At 54.5% G+C, this 19,831-nt stretch overlaps 1 protein-coding gene across 11 annotated transcripts in view; it reads left to right on the top strand.

The window, feature by feature from the left end:
- LOC105484754 (regulatory factor X2) overlaps positions 1 to 19,831 on the top strand; it is a 201,719-nt gene that overhangs the window by 173,479 nt on the left and 8,409 nt on the right. For all 11 annotated transcript variants that reach the window (XM_071086326.1, XM_071086325.1, XM_071086324.1 and 8 more), the window contains 9 exons: positions 5,158 to 5,339; positions 7,453 to 7,572; positions 10,892 to 11,007; positions 13,249 to 13,367; positions 13,678 to 13,790; positions 14,287 to 14,441; positions 17,140 to 17,237; positions 18,504 to 18,653; positions 19,347 to 19,555. In XM_071086326.1, coding sequence (XP_070942427.1) covers positions 5,158 to 5,339; positions 7,453 to 7,572; positions 10,892 to 11,007; positions 13,249 to 13,367; positions 13,678 to 13,790; positions 14,287 to 14,441; positions 17,140 to 17,237; positions 18,504 to 18,653; positions 19,347 to 19,555 — 1,262 coding nt within the window. The remainder of the gene's footprint in view (positions 1 to 5,157; positions 5,340 to 7,452; positions 7,573 to 10,891; positions 11,008 to 13,248; positions 13,368 to 13,677; positions 13,791 to 14,286; positions 14,442 to 17,139; positions 17,238 to 18,503; positions 18,654 to 19,346; positions 19,556 to 19,831) is intronic.

The raw sequence follows: 19,831 nt of genomic DNA, 5'->3' as shown, positions 1-19,831 counted from the left end.
CAGACAAAGCAGACTTCAGAACATGCCCAAACCGGAAAGGTGACTCTGTCCAGCTGCCGCCTTTCCTGGCATGAAGGTGCCCCAGCCCTCAAAAGCAGGGAAGGTGGGCGAGGTGTGGTTGGAGCAGCCGGACCCTCGTGGTCGGTTTCACGGAACTGACCTGTGACGCTCGCCCCGGTCTGACGTGTCGCCGGGTGTGGGCTCCGGCACTGAGGGATGGGAAGGCCCTGTGCATAAGTGGCTCCCAGCCTGCTGGTGAGGGTAGACCCTGAACAGAGTCTGCAAGCCCATCACACTTCAGTTCTAACCCAGTTCCCCTCCCGGAAGTTTGCCGATGCAGAAGGGGGAGGAAATGGACCTGACTCTTCCAGCCACATCAGTCTCTTCTCTGTGGCTTTTTGATGTTGAACAAGAAGGACTTGTTGTCAAGACAACTATGCATCCTTTTAGTGTCAATGCCAACATAATTACCTGAGCAAAGGATTCTACTCTTAAATAGCACGGGGGGTCGGGGGTAAACAGCAGAAGGATCATCTGTTCCAAAACTTTCTTTGTATGTGTGAGCCAGTATGTCCTCCTGGTGGATGGAGTCTTAGACTCGAACCTCTCAGGACTCCAAGTCCAGTGCTCCTTCCAGCTCACCGCCCACAAAATCTGGCCTCACACTTTTAGCCTGAAAATCTGCATCGTCATTTGTCTCCTTGAGATGTGGGGCCACTGGCCCTGGCTCCTGCTGCCCGTGGAGGACAATCTAAGAAGTGGCATCTGTGGCCCCAGCCTCAGAATGACCAAGGGAAGCCTCTGGCTTCTTCACCCAGACACCCTCTGTTCGCTCCCCACCTACCTCCTCGGACAGTCTTTCTCTGCTGCCAGGCTTGAGACATCTCCAGGGTCCTGCGGATGCCCACATGGGCAAAGCTGGCTCCATCTCCACCCTCAGGAAGAACGTGCTCTGGTGAACAGGTGAATGTGCACACCTGGCTCCATCTCCACCCTCAGGAGGAGCACGCTCCGGGGAACAGGCGAATGTGCACACCTGGCTCCATCTCCATGCTCAGGAGGAGCACGTTCCGGGGAACAAATGAATGTGCACACCTGGCTCCATCTCCACCCTCAGGAAGAGCGCGCTCCGGGGAACAGGTGAATGTGCACACCTGGCTCCATCTCCATGCTCAGGAGGAGCACGCTCCGGGGAAGAAATGAATGTGCACACCTGGCTCCATCTCCACGCTCAGGAGGAGCGCGCTCCGGGGAAGAAATGAATGTGCACACCTGGCTCCATCTCCACGCTCAGGAGGAGCACGCTCCGGGGAACAAATGAATGTGCACACCTGGCTCCATCTCCACCCTCAGGAAGAGCACGCTCCGGGGAACAAATGAATGTGCACACCTGACTCCATCTCCACGCTCAGGAGGAGCACGCTCCGGGGAACAAATGAATGTGCACACCTGACTCCATCTCCACCCTCAGGAGGAGCGCGCTCCGGGGAAGAAATGAATGTGCACAGCTGACTCCATTCCACCCTCAGGAGGAGCGCGCTCCGGGGAACAAATGAATGTTCACACCTGGCTCCATCTCCACCCTCAGGAGGAGCGCGCTCCGGGGAACAAATGAATGTTCACACCTGGCTCCATCTCCACCCTCAGGAGGAGCGCGCTCCGGGGAACAAATGAATGTGCACACCTGGCTCCATTTCCACCCTCAGGAAGAGCGCGCTCCGGGAAACAGGCGACAAGCACACATGACAAATCCAGACTGTGAAGGAAAGCTTCAGGGCCCACACTGCGGCTCCCGACTGTCATCCCAACACTTCGGGAAGCTGAGGCAGGGGGATTACTTGAGCCTGGGAGTTGGAGGCTGCAGTGAGCTATGATTGCACCACTGCGCTCCAGCCTGGGGTGACAGGGCAAGACCCTGTCTCTAAAAATATATATATATATCCCTGTCTCTTAAAAAAAAGTATATACATATATGTACACTCATACGCTAACTTCAACACCAAGGTTGTGGTTCATAGTATTCATAGCATTAAATACGAGGAAGACTCTTAAGGGTCCAAGCACTCTGCCAGAGCCGGGCTTTGGAGGAGAAAATGGGAAAAAAGTAACACAGCCTCCATTGTATCGGAAAAAGTCCAGTCCAGAAAGCTGGAAGATGAAGGGTGTGAACGACTCGATGGAAAGTGAAAACTCTGATGATGTCCTTTTCCCAAAGAGGCAAGTGAGAAAGAGGTAAAGTCTCCACTCCGGGGCCCTTCTCAGGGTCCTTTGTTTTAACTCTCCCTTATTCAGAGGACAGGAGGGCAGGGGTCCCTCCCTGTGGTGATGGGCACAGTCAAACACGTGGCACCCAACGCCGGACAGATGAAATTGGCAACTGCTAATCCATCACCTGCACTCATGGCCGGGGCGGACACCGCACTTCACACAGGGCCCTGCAGGCGGCAGGAGGCAGACTTTGTGGTAGCAAGAGGGCGAGGGGCCCCTGGTGCCGCGGAGGAGGTGATGGGCTACTTGAGTGATTCAGGGCCTGCCAGGAAACCGGAATCCAAGCTCAGGGGTTGCGGCAGGAACCACTCCTGTGCCCTTGGTAAGGAGGGATGTTTGGCCACAGGACTTACCTGCAGGAGCAGAGCTGGAGGGGAGCTTGTGGTCAGGAGGTCTGAAGCCCTCCTGGCTCGCCCCAGAGGCAGCACGTGAGGCTGGACCCGCACTTCAAGACTGAGGCTTTGCTCCTCTTCATCCTCAACACCCGCGTGGGCAGTGCCCCTGCCAGGTGACTCTTCCCACCCCTCTGGAGGTTTTGTCCTCAGCTCTTTGGTTCCAGGGTAACACATCTGGTCCCAATCTCTACCCTGAACTCCAGCCACCCTCCCCGTTTCTAAAACGGACTCAGCCCCACAGCGCACCTGCAATTCGGCTTACAAGACCGCCGCGCTCAGGCCCCACACACCCCTTCCCCTCAACCTTTGACCTGCTCGTCATCCTGTGAAACATTCCAGAACCCAGGGCAGGTCCTCACTCCACTGTGACCCTGGGTCAGCCCCCGTTAGGGCTGGAGGGGCCAGGACACGCTGGATCAGGTGGGTCTTAGATGAGATAAGAGGGGTCCCGAGGTGCTGGTCGTTGGTGCAGGGCTGGTCAAAACCACCCCATAGCACTATTTCATAAAAAGGAGATGAAGCCCGGGTGCAGTGGCTCACACCTGTAATCCCAGCACTTTGGGAGGCCAAGACAGGTGGACCATCTGAGGTCAGGAATTTGAGGCCAACATGGCAAAATCCCATCTCTACTAAAAATACAAAAAACATAAGCCAGACGTGGTGGCTCATGTCTATAATGCCAGCTACTCAGGAGGCTGAGGCAGGAGAATCACTTGAAGCCGGGAGGTGGAGGTTGCAGTGAGCCAAGATTGCGCCAGTGCACTCCAGCCTGGGTGACAGAGTGAGACTCCATTTCAATAAATAAATAAACAATAAAAAGGAGATGCACGCTTACTTCCTCCCCAGCTTGCAATGTGGAGTGTGGGGGAGCGGGGGCAAACAGACGGCAAACGTGACGGTGTGGGGGAGGGTGCTGTGGTGAGGGGACAGATATTTCCCAGGGGACAGGCCTGCTTTGTGTATTGTAGGGTGTGTGGGGCACAGGGACAAGGGCTTCCCAGGCCAAGGGCTGTGCAGGAACCCAACATGCCCGGTGGGGGAGGGCTGAGGACCCAGCACTGCCCACTTGGAAGGGCCCAGGCAACAGGAGCCCTGCAAAGCTCTGAAAGCAGGGCTCAGCCTAGACAAAGCCGCCGACAGCCTCGCACAAAGTGGACCAGGTGGGGACAGCCGGTTTCCCCCCACGCTCTTGACGTGGGATCTGGACTCGGGCCTCGCTTCTGTGCGTGGAATTCCTGTCTTTCTCCCAATCGCAGGCATCAGTGAAGCCTTTTGTATTCACATAGCAAACCTCTCTGGATCAGGGGACAGACGATAACAGAGGGAGAGGTAGAAACCAGAATTAAGCCGCAGCCTTTAAGGCACTTGGCTCAGGGCATCAGTTGGTGGGTGGGACACCTTTGCGTCGAAGCCCAGTGTGGGGACTGAGCTCTTCCTGTGGACAGTTCTTGCCCTTCTAACTGGATGTTAACTTCTCGAGGCATAGTCCTTGGCTCTAGACTCATTTAGCCCATCTTTTTGTTTTGTTTTTTGAAAGAGACAAAGTCTTGCTCTGTCACCCAGGCTGGAGTACAGTGGCGCGACCCTAGCATCACTGCAGCATCGACGTCCTGGGCTCAAGCAATCCTCCCACCTCCGCCTCCCAAGTAGCTATGTCCTGCCTTTTGACTCGGACACAAAACCGTGCATATAAGCATTTGTGTATTTTATTGAATTTCCATTTGTACCTCCCTCAGTGAGGGATCTCAGTACATGTTAGCTCACTGCTTACTACAGAACATGGGGCTGTGCGGTCCCCCAAGTCGTTTTCAATCTTCCTGTTTAGCATCAGAATTTCCTCCATTCGTGTATGCTGAGGAGCTATTGGGTGTTTAAACCCTGTGTGGTGGTGTGTGGGCATTTAAGTGACTGAAGACAGAACCTAGTAGTTCTTGATCACACCCAGAGTTTTACAAATTAAGTCCGGGAAACGGAAAACCAGGCTAAACATGGGAGAATCAATAAATGAGAGAAAGTGAGCTATTCATTAATCTGCTTAGAGAATTCAAATCAGCGACCACAAAGATGGATTTCTGGCCGGGCGCGGTGGCTCACGCCTGTAATCCCAGCACCTTGGGAGGCTGAGACAGGCCGATCACCTGAGGACAGGAGTTTGAGACCAGCCTGGGCAACATGGTGAAACCCCATCTCTACTAAAAATAACAAAAATTAGCCAGGCGTGGTGTTGGGTGCCTGTAATCCCAGCTACTTGGGAGGTTGAGGCAGGAAAATTGCTTGAACCCAGCAGACAGAGGCTGCAGTGAGCCAAGACTGCGCCACTGCACTCCAGCCTGGGTGACAGAGCAAGACTCTGCCTCAAAAAGAAAGAAAAGATGGCTTTCCTCATCCTGTTTGGTAATACAGGGAACGCAAGTAATTCTCTTAACGAGTCCACGTTGGCATGTTAGCCTTCCTCAGGCTTCTGACAAACGCAGGCGTGTCTGTCTTTTCGCAGCTCCAGTGGCTGTTGGATAATTATGAAACTGCGGAAGGTGTGAGTCTCCCCAGAAGTTCTCTTTACAACCACTACCTTCGGCACTGCCAGGAGCACAAGCTGGACCCGGTGAACGCCGCCTCCTTCGGGAAACTGATCCGTTCTGTGTTTATGGGGCTGAGGACACGGCGGCTGGGCACCAGGTGGGTAGACGACCCCCAGCCCACCTGTCCTTCCTCTTCCTTTCCCAAGAAATGGAGCTTTTGGGAAAATGCTAGGCTTCCGCCTCCTGTCCAGGTGGCCTGATTTGCAGCCGCCTCTGGAGTGCTTGCGGTTACTTTCAATTGGCGGCAGCCTTGGCTGTGGCTGGGCGTAGCCCGCGGCGTTGGCTTTAGAAGCCGGTGTTAGGACATGGAGGTCACTCTGGTTTTCTCTCTCCTTTTGAAATTTCCCAAACAATACATTTGTTTGTTTGTTTAGAGCAGCCTCTGGGCCAGGTGTGGTGGTGCACGCCTGAAATCCCAACAGTTTGGGAGGCCGAGGCAAGAGGATCACTTGAGACTAGGAGTTCAAGACCAGCCTGGGCAACATAGTAAGACCTCATCTCTACAAAAAAATTAAAAATTAGCCAGGCATAGTGGTGCACACCTATTTGCACCCCTGTAATTTCACTTATTTGGGAAGCTGAGAGGGGAGAAGCACTTGAGCCCAGGAGGTTGAGGCTGCCGTGAGCCACAATTGCACCACTGCACTCCAACCTGGGCAACAGAGCAAGACCCTGTGTCAAACAGACAGACAGACAAATAAAATGTAGCCTCTGGTTTATCCAGTAAAGCTGGATTTACCATTTATTGGTTTTTTTGTTTTTGTTTTTGAGACAGAGTCTTGCTCTGTCGCCCAGGCTGGAGTGCAGTGGCGTCATCTCGGCTCACTGCAGCCTCCGCCTCCTGGGTTCAGCTGATTCTACTGCCTCAGCCTCCCGAGTAGCTGGGACTACAGGCGCCCGCCACCACGCCCGGCTAATTTTTTGTATTTTTAATAGAGACGGGGTTTCACCGTGTTAGCCAGGATGGTCTTGATCTCCTGACCTCGTGATCCACCCGCCTCTGCCTCCCAAAGTGCTGGGATTACAGGCGTGAGCCACTGCGCCCGGCCGAGGCTGGAGAATTTCTTGAACCTGGGAGGGGGAGGTTGCAGTGAGCCGAGATGGCACTACTGCACTCCAGCCTGGGCAACAGAGTGAGGCTCTGTCTCAAAAATATAGTAATAAAAGAAAAACAAATTAAAAGAAAGGACCCAGGTGCTTCCTGCATGTCCTCGTTGCCAGCTCTGGAGAAATGGCATCCTGTGAGCTGGTATCTCCACAGCCATGTCTGCGGGTTAGTGCTTCTCTCCTGTAAGGACTCTGTGAGCTGTTTTCTGAGCTCAATTGTTTAAGGCCCTCTGATCATCATTCTCCTGTAATAAACTAATGTAATGGTTCCCAAACTGTGCCTTTTTCCAAAATGTGTTGCTAGATGACTGAAAGGGATGGGGAAGAGTTGTTAGTAATAATAATAGAGATAGGCCACGTGGAGCGCAGCAAAGCTGACCTGGTGTTCTCCACACAGGACTTGTCCGAGCCTGTGTTATACTAGCCTGTGAGAGAGGGCTCTCCATGACAACCGTATTAGGTGCAGAATTCCTTCATCACATTCCTCACGCAGTTCAGGAAATGCTGAACCAGACAGGCCAAAGTGAAAGGCCAGAAAACAGTACCTACCTTCCGAGCGTGGTGGCACACGCCAGCAGTCCCAGCTACTCAGAGGCTGAGGCAGGAGGATCACTGGAGCTCAGGAGGTCAAGGCTACAGTGAGCGGTGATTGCACCACTGCACTCCAGCCCGGGTGACAGAGTGAGACCTTGTCTCTAAAAAAAAAAAGAGAGAGAAGAGGCCAGGCGCGGTGGCTCACGCCTGTAATCCCTGCACTTTGGGAGGCCAGGGTGGGAGGATCGCTTGAGCCCAGGAGTTTGAGACCAGCCTGGCCAACATGGCAAAACCCTGTCTCCACTAAAAATACAAAAATTAGCTAGGCATTATGGCCCACACCTGTCATCCCAGCTACTCGGGAGGCTGAGGCAGGAGACTCTCTTAAACCCAGGAGGCAGAGATTGCAGTGAGCTCAGATGGCACCCTTGCACTCCAGCCTGGGCGACAGGGTGAGATTCTGTCTCAGAAAAAAAAAAAAAAGAAGTAAGAAAGAAAAAGAATCCCAACCTATCTTGTTGTTCAGGACGTCGGCAAAGGGAGCTGACCCTGGGATGTTTGGTTTCCAGGGGCAACTCGAAGTACCATTACTACGGGATTCGTCTGAAGCCAGACTCTCCGCTGAACCGGCTGCAGGAGGACACGCAGTACATGGCCATGCGGCAGCAGCCCATGCATCAGAAGCCCAGGTGGGTGCGTGGGCCGAGCTGGGCGGGGCTGGCTTTCCCCTGGAGCATGGAGAGAGAGGTGTTTCTCCGACAAGCAACGAACTAATCATAACTCCCTCGTCTCCAGCATCCTGGGAAAGCCAAGGTACCCCCCTCTGCTGAGGATGAGGTGAGTCTAGCAGGAGACACAGGAGGCCGGGATGCAGCCTCCTCCAGCTAACTGTTTTCAGACTTTTGTTTAGACCATTTAAAACTGTTTTTGACAGACTTCTTTTTTATTTTTTAATTTTTTTATTATTTATTTATTTTTTTGAGACGGAGTCTCGCTCTGTCGCCCAGGCTGGAGTGCAGTGGCCGGATCTCGGCTCACTGCAAGCTCCGCCTCCCGGGTTCACTCCATTCTCCTGCCTCAGCCTCCCCAGTAGCTGGGACTACAGGCGCCCGCTACCTCGCCCGGCTAGTTTTTTGTATTTTTTAGTAGAGATGGGGGTTTCACCGTGTTAGCCAGGATGGTCTCGATCTCCTGACCTCGTGATCCGCCTGTCTCGGCCTCCCAAAGTGCTGGGATTACAGGCTTGAGCCACTGCGCCCGGCCAACAGACTTCATTTTTTAGAGTCATTCTAGGTTCACAGCAAAATTGAGTAGAAAGTACAGAGAGTTCTTCTACACCCCCAGCCCCACTCCCCGCCGCCCCTCCCACCATCCGCCTCCCCCACACAGCGGTGCATTGGTTACGACCCATGACCCTCCATGGAGCCAGCGTCACCCCCCAGAGTCCACAGTCGACACCAGGGCTCACTCTTGGTGTTGGACATTCTACAGTTTGGACAAACCTATAATGACACGTGTCCCCCATCACAGTGTCACACAGAGTCCTTTCACAGCCCTAAAAATCCTCCACATTTTGCCTACCCAGCTTTCCCTCTGTGCCCCAGTCTGTGGCTACCGCTAATCCTTTACCATTCCCACAGTTTTCCCCTTATCCAGTGTCTTATAGTTGGAATCACAGACCCTTAATTTGTAAAACTTAGGAAGTAAAGAGAGAGAGGACTCTGCAAATAACCCAAGAAGCCAGGAGAAAGCAGCAGATGTGCTCAAGTCACGACTTCTTGACTTTTGGATCCAGTGGCTGGAAAGCCCTGGTCATTTTCTGGAATATCCTCTTCTTCAACCATCACAAACTTTCTCATCTTCTAAGGCAGGCTCAGCAAACCTTTCCTGTAAAGAGCCAGACAGCAAATATCTTAGCCTTGCAGGCCAGACAGTCTCTGTCATGACTTCAATTTGGCTGCATCCTGAAAACAGCCACAGACAGCATGAAGATGATGGGTGTGGCTGTGTGCCAATAAAACTTTATTTATAAAAACAAGTAGCAGAATTGGCCCTCAGGCCGTAGTTTGCTGGCCCCTGGTTTAGGGCCCATTCAAATATTGCTGCCTCCTAGTGTCCCTCCACAAGTGCCCACCCTCAGAGCAGGGGCCGCATTGCAGTAGCCCCATGTGGCACCTTCACACCTGGTGCTGGGCCCTCTGCACAGAGCCACCCATGTATGTGTATCTCAAAAACCCATTCCAGCTGCTCTGAGTCAGCCAGTGACTCCTGACCACAGCCAGTCCCAGGAGTTGGAGGTTCCAGGAGAGAGTTTCCAGAGCATTCCTTCTGTACCTCGTCGTCTGCAGACACGGACTCTGGAGCTTGCTGCCGTTGTTCAGTTTGGGCCCCTGGCGAACACCTGTGAACCTGTGCTCCAGGCAGTGTGTCATTTTAGGAGCAGCGACACACATTTCAGGGCGACAGGCTGATGCCATTTGCATTTGGAAGCCACAGCCTGAGCCTGTGTCTGTGTGGTGCCCACAGCCTGCCCTGAGCCAGGTGGTTTACACACACCTCGCCAGCATGGTCTCCCACCTCCCTGTAGGCCTGGCCCCGCTTTGTATTTGAGGAGGGGGGCTCCCCAGAGATGCTCCGGCTCAGGCCAGCCCCCTCCCTACCACACAGCAGCCTCCCAGGAGCCCAGCACCTGGAAAGCCTTCCTCGAGTGTTTCTCAGCACCGCCTGCACAGGCGGACACCACTGCTGGCTCAAAATGAAAGTCTCAGAACTTCTGAGATTGCGCCAATAATAAGATGTTTGTGATTCAAGCAAAGAATTCCTCCCCCTTTTTTTTTTTTTTTTGAGACTGACTTTTACTTTTGTCGCCCAGGCTGGAGTGTAGTGGTGCGATCTTGGCTCACTGCAACCTCCGCCTCCCGGGTCCAAGCGATTCTCCTGCCTCAGCCTCCTGAGTCACTGGGATTACAGACGAGCGCCACCACGCCCGGCTAATTTTGTATTTTTAGTAGAGATGGGGTTTCTCCATGTTGGTCAGGCTGGTCTCGAACTGCCGACCTCAGATGATCCGCCCGCCTTGGCCTCCCAAATTGCTGAGATTACAGGCGTGAGCCCCTGTGCCCGGCCAAGAATTTCACTTTTTTTCTGAAAGAGAAATGTTAGGGGGAAATATATATCTATTTTCTCAAGTGTCCATTAACAAACTGTGGTTCATCCATATGATGGAATATTATTCAGCCTTAAAAAGGAGGAAATTCTATTCTGGGTGCGGTGGCTCACGCCTGTAATCACAGCACTTTGGGAGGCCAAGGCAGGCGAATCACGAGGTCAGGAGATCAAGACCATCCTGGCTAACACGGTGAAAACCCATCTCTACTAAAAATACAAAAAATTAGCCGGACGCGCTGGTGGGCGCCTATAGTCCCAGCTACTCGGGAGGCTGAGGCAGGAGAAGGGCGTGAACCCAGGAGGCGGAGCTTGCAGTGAGCAGAGATGGCACCACTGCACCAAGACTCCGGCCCAGAAAAAAAAAAAACAAACAAGGAGGAGGAAATTCCAACACAGGCTAGAACTCAGTGGACCTTGAGGACACAACGCTCAGTGAGACAGGCCAGTTGCAAAAGGACAAATCCTGTATGACCCCACTCCTAGGAGGTTCCTAGAGTCGTCCGATTCACAGAGACAGGAAGTCGGGTGGGGGTGCCAGGGGCTGGGGACAGGGATGGGGAGTGAGTGTTTCATGGGGACAGAGCTTCAGTGCGGGAAGATGAACAAGTTCCGGAGATGACGATCGTAACAGTTGCACAGCCACGTGAATGTGCTTCATGCTGCTGAGCTGTGCACTCAGAATGGTTCCGATGGTAACTTTTGTGTTGTGTGTATTCGACCGCAACTTGTAAACATCATACACGCACATGCCTGACTGAATCCTGCCCAGCCCCCCACTCCTTGGGCCCACCCCCAGTAGGGCTGCTGGGCCTCACGGTGGCATGTGTGTTCCCGGCCTAGGTACCGGCCAGCCCAGAAGACGGACAGCCTTGGGGACAGCGGCTCCCACAGCAGCCTCCACAGCACCCCAGAACAGACCATGGCCGCGCAGAGCCAGCACCACCAGCAGTACATTGGTGAGAGGCCCGGACAGGCCCCGGGGCGGGGCTCCCATCGGCGCGCCACACTCCTGGGTTTCGACACCAGCAGAACCAGTGGCGTCTAAACGTCCGCTTCTGACGGTTTTCTTATGAGACACCTTTTCAGTCAAATAGAAAGTTCTCACTAGACCTTCTTTCTGACATCTCTGAGACTTTAGAATAATCAGCACATGCCAAAAAAAAAGTAATATATAAAGTGACCATCAGAAAAATGAGAAAATAAAATCCAATGACCATCAGGAAGAACACTAGAGGACAGGCGGCTCATGCCCGTGATCCCAACACCTTGGGAGGCCAAGGCGGGAGGATCACTTGAGCTCAAGAGTTCAAGACCAGCGTGGGCAACATACTAAAAAAGTATTAAATAAATAAAAAATTAGCCAGGCATAGCAGCAAGCTCCTGTGGTCCCACCTATTCAGGAGGCTGAGAAAGGAGGAAGATCACTTGAGCCCAGAAGTTTGAGGCTGCAGTGAGCCGTGATCACGCCACTACTCTCCAACCTGGGTGACAGAGTGAGACTCTGCCTTTCTTTTTTTTTTTTTTTTTTTTTTTTGAGACGGAGTCTCCCTCAGTGGCCCAGGCTGGAGTGCAGTGGCCGGATCTCAGCTCACTGCAAGCTCCGCCTCCTGGGTTCACGCCATTCTCCTGCCTCAGCCTCCCAAGTAGCTGGGACTACAGGCGCCCGCCACCTCACCCGGCTAGTTTTTTCTATTTTGTAGTAGAGACGGGGTTTCACCGTGTTAGCCAGGATGGTCTCGATCTCCTGACCTCGTGATCCACCCGTCTCGGCCTCCCAAAGTGCTGGGATTACAGGCTTGAGCCACCGCGCCCGGCCTGCCTTTCAAATTAAAGAAAAAAGAAAGAGTGCAAAAAAAAAAAAAGGTATTCTCTACTCAGGGTGCACCAGGATTTGCCTGCCATCTGGGCTTTCTTCCTTCTTGCCTGGAGCTTTCGTGGTGCTCCCGGTTCCCCCACATGAGGCGGTCTTGGCCTCCTCCCTGGGGGCTGCTCAGGGGACAGCGTTCTTCCCTAACTGGCCTAGTGGTGGTGCCATCTCTGCCCCAGGAAGGCCCTAACTCAGAACCTGCCATGAGGGAGGGCGGGGGGTTGGGGGACGGCCAGGGAAGGCTCACTGGTATCAGTGTCGTGATTCAGGCGGGCTCTGTACACACTCAGCGGCTTCCATGTAGTTTATGATCTTTTTTGAGCCCAAACAACCCTCCTGGGTTGAGTCTCCTGCAGAGATTGAGGTGGGGTCAGGCCCATCTTCAGGAGGTCACTGCAGGGACACTGTGGCTGGCCTTCTCCCCGAGATGTGCTGCCCTAAGCTGGCTCTGTGCGTACTGGCTGTGTGCCAGGGCTTGGGCTCAGGGCTTTCTGCGTCTGCATATTTAATGGTCCTGGGAGGTGGTAATATTCTCTCCATTTTCTACCTGAGAAAACTGATGCTTACAAATTCTCTGACAGTGCCGGGCGCGGTGGCTCACACCTATAATCCCAGCACTTTGAGAAGCCGAAGCAGTCAGATCACTTGAGGTCGAGAGTTTGAGACCAACTTGGCCAACATGGCAAAACCCCATCTCTACCAAAAAAATTCAAAATTAGCCAGGCATGGTGGCACACGCCTGTAATCCCAATACTCAAGAGGCTGAGACAGGAGAATCGCTTAACCCAGGAGGAGGAGGTTGCAGTGAGCCAAGATCATGCCACTGCACTCCAGCCTGGGTGACAGAGCAAGACTTTGTCTCAAAAAAAAAAAAAAAAAAAAAAAAAAAGGCCAGGCATGGTGGCTCACGCCTGTAATCCCAGCACTTTGGGAGGCCAAGGTGGGCGGATCACCTGAGGTCAGGATTTCGAGACCAGCCTGGCCAAAACATGGCGAAATCCCGTCTCTACTAAAAAATGCAAAACTTAGCCGGCATTGTGGCGCACACCTGTAATCCCAGCTACCCGGGAGGTTGAAGCAGGAGAATCGCTTCAACCCAGGAGCTGGAGGTTGCAGTGAGCCGAGATCGTGCCACTGCACTCCAGCCTGGGCACTCCTTTTGAGCAAGGCCCTGTCTCAGAAAAGAAAAACAAAAGAAATAAACAAATGCTCTGACTGCACGGGGTGGGGCAGACCATCTGTTTCTGGGCCCCCCATCCACCCATGGCCTTCCAGTTGTCCGCGGTTTCCTAAGAGCCCCGTTTCTGATGTTCCCGTGTTCTTCCCCCAGATGTCTCCCACGTCTTCCCCGAGTTCCCAGCGCCCGACCTGGGCAGCGTCCTGCTGCAGGACGGCGTCACACTGCACGACGTCAAGGCCCTGCAGCTGGTGTACAGACGGCACTGCGAGGTGACCGCCCCAGCCCAGGCAGGCAGCTCCTATGTGTCCCTCCCCGGAACTGCCGTCGCTCAGGCCAGGGTCGCCAGCGTCCCTGGGTGATGCTGAGGAGATGGAGCCCCGAGCCCCCCACAAGCATCCTCTCTGGAGCAGCAGCCCCTCCACATCCATGTCCATCGCCTGCTCCTCTCCTCTCTGTGGCCTCCCTTGGGATTCCAGGGCACCCCGCTGCAGCCCGGATCACGGCTGCTCACTTGACGTGTGCTGAGTGCACGTGGTGGGCGCACGCACCCGTCTGTCTCACCGGTGCCTTCATTCCTAGGCGACCGTCGATGTGGTGATGCACCTCCAGTTCCACTACATCGAGAAGCTGTGGCTCTCCTTCTGGAACTCCAAGGCCTCCTCCAGCGACGGCCCCACCTCTCTTCCTGCCAGGTGACTGCCACACCCTGGCTGGGTTCACAGCCCCCCTCACGTCTTAGCCCCCTGCTGATGTCCACAGGTAACCCACAAACAAAAGCATCAACTCTCCAAGAATTAGCGCTCAGACCCCTCTGCCTCCGTCCCTGTGATTTTTAGACTTGGTAGAGCTGACTTGAAATTCACATTGCCATCTGCCCCTTTTCGAGGTCAGACTGTTTGAATAGGGAGGATTTTAGAGGTGACCATGACGCAATCCCAAGTAGAAGTGACCCCAACCCACAGCTGCAGTGAGACGCAGTATGACAGTATGACCACCGGCAGGGGAGGGACAGCGTGGGCCGCTGGGAGCATCACGGAGGGAGGGGACCCACTGAGCCTCAGGGACGGGGAGCAAAACCCCAGCCCCACTGTTGGGCAGAAGTCCCGCAGCCCGGCTCCCTGGTCACTCCCGTGGCTGCGCGAGCCCAGCTGGGCCAGGCCACAGCTCCCCCGTCCCCTCCCTCCACAGTGACGAAGACCCCGAGGGCGCCGTCCTGCCCAAGGACAAGCTCATCTCCCTGTGTCAATGCGACCCCATCCTCAGGTGGATGAGGAGCTGCGACCACATCCTCTACCAGGCGCTGGTGGAGATTCTCATCCCCGACGTGCTGAGGCCGGTCCCCAGTAAGTGACCCACGGCCCCGCCTGGCGCCGCTCCATCCTCTCTTCCTGCCTCCTCTGTCCTTTCTTACATGTACATCTTCAGCCACCTCGGACCATCGCTTTCACAGAAGACCCAAAAGGGGCCAGGCGCAGTGGCTCATGCCAGTGACCCCCGCACTGTGGGAGGATGAGGCAGACAGATTGCTTGAGCCCAGGAGTTTGAGACCAGCCTGGGCAACATAGTGAGACCCTATCTCTAAAAAAAAAAAAAAAAAAAAATTAGCTGGGGCCAGGCAATATTGCTCACGCCTGTAATCTCAGCACTTTGGGAGGCCAAGGCAGGAGGATCATTTGAGGTCAGGAGTTTGAGACCAGTGTGACCAACATGGTGAAACCCCATCTTTACTAAAGTACAAAGATTTAGCTGGGCGTGGTGGCGCATACCTGTAGTCCCAGCTACTAGGGAGGCTGAGCCAGGAGAATAGCTTTAACCTGGGAGGCAGAAGTTGCAGTGAGCCGAGATCACACCACTGCACTCAGCCTGACTCTGTCTCAAAAAAAAAAAATTGAACTGGGCATGGTGGTGTGTGCCTGTAGCCCTATAGCTACTCCGGAGGCTGAAGCAGAAGGATCACTTGAGCCCAGGAGCTTGAGACCAGCCTGGGCAACATAGTGAGACCCTGTTTCTAAAAAAAACAAAAATTAACTGGGTGTGGTGTTGCATGCCTGTAGTCCCAGCAACGCAGGAGGCTGAGGAAGGAGGATCACCTGAGCCCAGGAGGTCGAGGCTACAATGAGCTATGATTGCACCACTGCACTCCAGCCTGGGCAACAGAGCAAGACCCTGTCTCAAAAAAAAAAAAGAAATCCCTAAGCGAGAGCGCTGTGGGCCGTGGAATGTGTGTCCTCTGGCGTCCGTATCTGTCCTTGTCTCTGACTCGAGGGGAAGGCCACAGTGGCTCTGGTGAGCTCTACCTGCTGTCAGGACACTGCCAAGAGTAGCCGGGCTGGGCGTGGTGCTTTCTGGAAGGTTCACTGGGGGCGTGCAGGCCGGCCTCTGGGAGTAGCCTACTTGCAGCCCTGGAGCCATTGCTGTGCAGGAAGCCTTGGCCCAGGGCCGTGTGGGGTGGCTGCCCACCCTGGTCTTAGAGACGACCACCAGCCACCTTCCTCCAGCCTCCCTGAAGCCCCACAGTGACACTTCCTGAGTGCCACCCCCTATAGGAGGGGCAGGGACATAAACTTAGAAGAGGCAGCTGGGACGTGACCCTGGACTTCTGCAGCCTGTTAGGGTAGGGGCTGCCCTTTAACCCCCAGCCAGACCCCACTTCCCAGCACCATAGGATTCCAGGAGACATTTACACCCCAGCGCCCTGCCCTGTGATTTCCCACAGGACTTGCGGGGGTGGGGAGAGAGTGATGGGCACAGTGAGGAAAGAGGCTAGGCCCACAGCAGGGCTCACTTGTGCCCTTGGAGACCTACCAGGGCCTCTAGTTTCCGAGGCAATGACAGCATCCACCATGGGTGGGCCCTCAGTCCAGGCCCGTGCCAAGCTCCCCAAAACCCTGGGGGTCGTCCAGGAAGCTGGGCACAGAGGCCTGTCTTCATAAATCACAGCATCAGGACCACGGGCTGTGCCCCGCAGGCCATCCACAAACATCCGGGCCCATTAGTACCAGGCAGCTCTCCGTCCTGCTGAGTAAACTCTATGCAACCTTTGCTGGAAGATGGGAAACAGCAGAAGTATTACATTTCTCATTTGGCCTGGCCTTGCTGTCTGCCTGAAAACTGTTCGGGGCAATGCCTTGTTTGAGTTTCTATGTTATGGTGGAAGTTTGGGGTATCTTTCCTTTTGCATTTTAAAATATTTTTCTGTTTTATTTTTTCTGTTTCTTTTTTTTAGACAGAGTTTCGCTCTTGTCACTCAGGCTGGAGTGCAGTGGCGCGATCTTGGCTCACTGCAGTCTTCGCCTCCCGGGTTCAAGTGATTCTCCTGCCTCAGCCTCCCGAGTAGCTGGGATTACAGGCACCCACCACCACGCCCAGATAATTTTTGTATTTTTAGTACAGATAGGGTTTCACCATATTGGCCAGGCTGGTCTCAAACTCCTGACCTCAGGTGATCCGCCCACCTCGGCCTCCCAAAGTGCTGGGATTACAGGCGTGAGCCACCACGCCAGCCTTTTTTTTTTTTTTTTTTTTTTAACAGTCTTATTATTTGTTTCTTATTGTAAGCCACTTTAAAATAAATTAGGAAGTTGGTAGAATGTATTTACGTGTGTGTGTGTGTGTGTGTGTGTGTGTGTGTGTTTGTGTCAAGGCCTCTCTCCCTTGGCACTGTTGATATCTGGGGCTGGATCGTTCTCTGGGGTGGGGCCATCCTGGGCACTACGAGGTGCTGAGAAGCATCCGTGGCCTCCACCCACTCCATGCCTGAGGCGCCCCGCATGACGACCATTCACAACCCCAGACACCACCCAGTGTCCCTGGGGAGAACTGCCCCTGCGAGACCCGCACAGGCAGTGGGTGGTGACCAGTAGCGCTGGGCCACGCCCGGTTCTTCCCATGTCTAAGTGTCCACGGTTCCCCCAGCCTCTGTGGCTTGTTCTTCATGGTGGTGACTGTCATCGCGCTTGGGCCAGCCCTTCCATTGAATGCTGATTTCCAGTGTCTAGTCACTGCCTTTCCCCTGGTAATATCATGGTCTGTATCCCCCAGGTACCTTGACACAGGCCATCCGTAACTTTGCCAAGAGCTTGGAAGGCTGGTTGACAAATGCCATGAGCGACTTCCCACAACAGGTCATCCAGACCAAGGTATGTCTGGGGTGGGGCCTGGGCTCCCCAACTATGGCTGGGAGGGGCTCCACTCCAGGACAACATGAGGACCACTGTGTCCCGGAGAGCGCTGGCTTCGTCCCTGTGTCATGAGAGTAATCGGTCCCTTCAGGAAGTCCCAAGCACACAGCCGATGACGCATCAGTGCTGGCAGGAAGGGGAACAACAGAAGATGTCATTTGACATCATATCTTTGAGTCAATTCAGAATAGATTGTGTGTTTCTGTGCTCATCTTATTAGGGAAATTTAATCTCCTTGCTGTGACTCTTATTGCTATAATCTTGGCCACAAATCAATCGAATTTGAAATGTAGAACCTTGGCCGACTTGTGGAAAAGAGAGTGATTACCCACCGTTCTCACAAGCATTTCTTTTTTTTTTTTTTTTTTTTTTGAGACAGAGCCTCACTCTGTCTCCCAGGTTCAAGCAAGTCTCCTGCCTCGGCCTCCCGAATATCTGGGATTACAGGCGCCCACCACCACACCTGGCTAATTTTTTTGTATTTTTAATAGAGACAGGGTTTCGCCATGCTGGCCAGGCTGGTCTCGAACTCCTGACCTCAGGTGATCCACCTACCTCGGCCTCCCAAAGTTCTAGGATTACAGGCGTGAGCCACGGCGCCTAGCCATCATGAGCATTTCTTGAAGGGCTCTTGGGTGAGAGGAGGCAGCTGCAGGGCACCCGCCTGCTCTTTGGAATTGATCTGTTAGGCAGTGGTGCAAGCATGGATCAGGTCATTGTTAAAAATTCAGATTCAGGGCCGGTGCAGTGGTTCACACCTGTAATCCCAGCACTTTGGGAGCCCAAGACAGGAGGATCATTTGAGGCCAAGAGTTGGAGACCAGCCTGGGCAACAAGCAAGACGCCATCTCTTAAAAAAATAAGATTCCCAGGCCACACCCACTAAAAGTCTGACCCTATAGCACCCAGGACTCTGTGGTCTCAACAGCCCCTCCAGAGAGCCACAGGGACTCTAGAAGTGGGCATGGGGCTGGTTGTGAATTCTAACTCGCGGACACAGGCTTCGGTTCGCGACGCGTGCGATGCACTGGCGAGGTCTCTGCTTCACTGATTCTCACTCACTGGGTCCCTAAGAATAGCAGGGGCTTCCCTCTTCCCTGCCCAGGTTGCTGTTTCCTGCTCCCTGCTCCCTGTGTTGTCCCTGAGCCCTGGCACCCCTGCCAGGAGCGCAGCGGAACAGGCTCTTCCCCGCGAACCCTGCTCACCACGAGCTCTGGCTTACAGGTGGGCGTCGTCAGTGCCTTTGCCCAGACGCTGCGGCGCTACACGTCCCTCAACCACCTGGCGCAGGCGGCCCGGGCGGTGCTGCAGAACACGTCCCAGATCAACCAGATGCTCAGCGACCTCAACCGCGTGGACTTTGCCAATGTGCAGGTGACCTCCTCCACGCCGTCCCCCGGGCCTGGGCTTCCCGCCCTCCAGCAAAACCAGCAAACCCCCGAGTGGAGCCCATGGCAAACCTGGCCCCCGCCCCGAGCCTGGCCACAGTTCTGTTGCATGACACGGGCCCCAGGCCAAAGCCCACCCACAGCCCCCAGCTCTCTCTACTCCATCATCTCTCAGGGCCCTCTGGCGTCCAGGTGCTGTGGCCAACACTGCTGCGCATTTTCCTCACAGAGGCTCCTGGTTTCCAGGATCCTGGCAGCACGTTGACCTCCCTGTGGCCATTTTCCTGACTCTGTCCCCTGGGCTTGGCAAAGTACCGGCCCAAAGCAGATTCAGAGCTATGCTTATTTCAGGCCCTGGGTTTATCCATTAAGTAAATAAATGCACACACACAGTTAGAAGTCACCCTTTTAAAACAAAACGAAATGAAGACCTCATATAGCATGAGCTTTGATCCAGAAAGACCCGGGTAGGAGTCCCCGGAAGCCGGGTAGGATCCCCCTTGGCTCTCTATTCTGCCCCTGTTATGGGGGACACAGGGTGTGGCTTGCAGCTGTCAAGGTCAAGGATGAGAAGGCTCAAGCACAGCGCGATGTCCCGCCCTGAGCACTGCTAGGTCCGGGGGGTGCTGCCGTGGCTGGGGGTCTGTGTTGCTGACGCTGGCCTCCACCCCGCCCACAGGAGCAGGCCTCGTGGGTGTGCCAGTGTGAGGAGAGTGTGGTGCAGCGGCTGGAGCAGGATTTCAAGCTGACCCTGCAGCAGCAGAGCTCCCTGGACCAGTGGGCCAGCTGGCTGGACAGCGTGGTCACCCAGGTCCTGAAGCAGCATGCCGGCAGCCCCAGCTTCCCCAAGGCCGCCCGGCAGTTCCTGCTGAAATGGTCCTTTTACAGGTTAGTCCTGCCAGACCTCCGAGAGAATTCTGGCGGGTCGGGGGCTCCGAGGCAAACTTCTAAGGGGTAGCTCGGCTGGTGAGCTCAGAGAAAAACAGCTCAGCAGAGTTCCAGCAGTGCCTGAACCCCCAAAAATCAAGTACCTGGCTGGGGGCCTCACTCGTGACCAGCGGCTCCCAGGGGCAGGCCCAGAAGGCGACCATAGCCTAAAAACTAAGTTGCAAGTTCTGCAGACAGAAATAATCACTAGGGGCTGGGCATGGCCCCCCATACCTA

This window comes from Macaca nemestrina, chromosome 20, assembly GCF_043159975.1.
Source record: "Macaca nemestrina isolate mMacNem1 chromosome 20, mMacNem.hap1, whole genome shotgun sequence".
In the NCBI taxonomy this organism is placed as follows: domain Eukaryota; kingdom Metazoa; phylum Chordata; class Mammalia; order Primates; family Cercopithecidae; genus Macaca; species Macaca nemestrina.
This window is presented reverse-complemented; position numbering and strand designations above follow the sequence as displayed.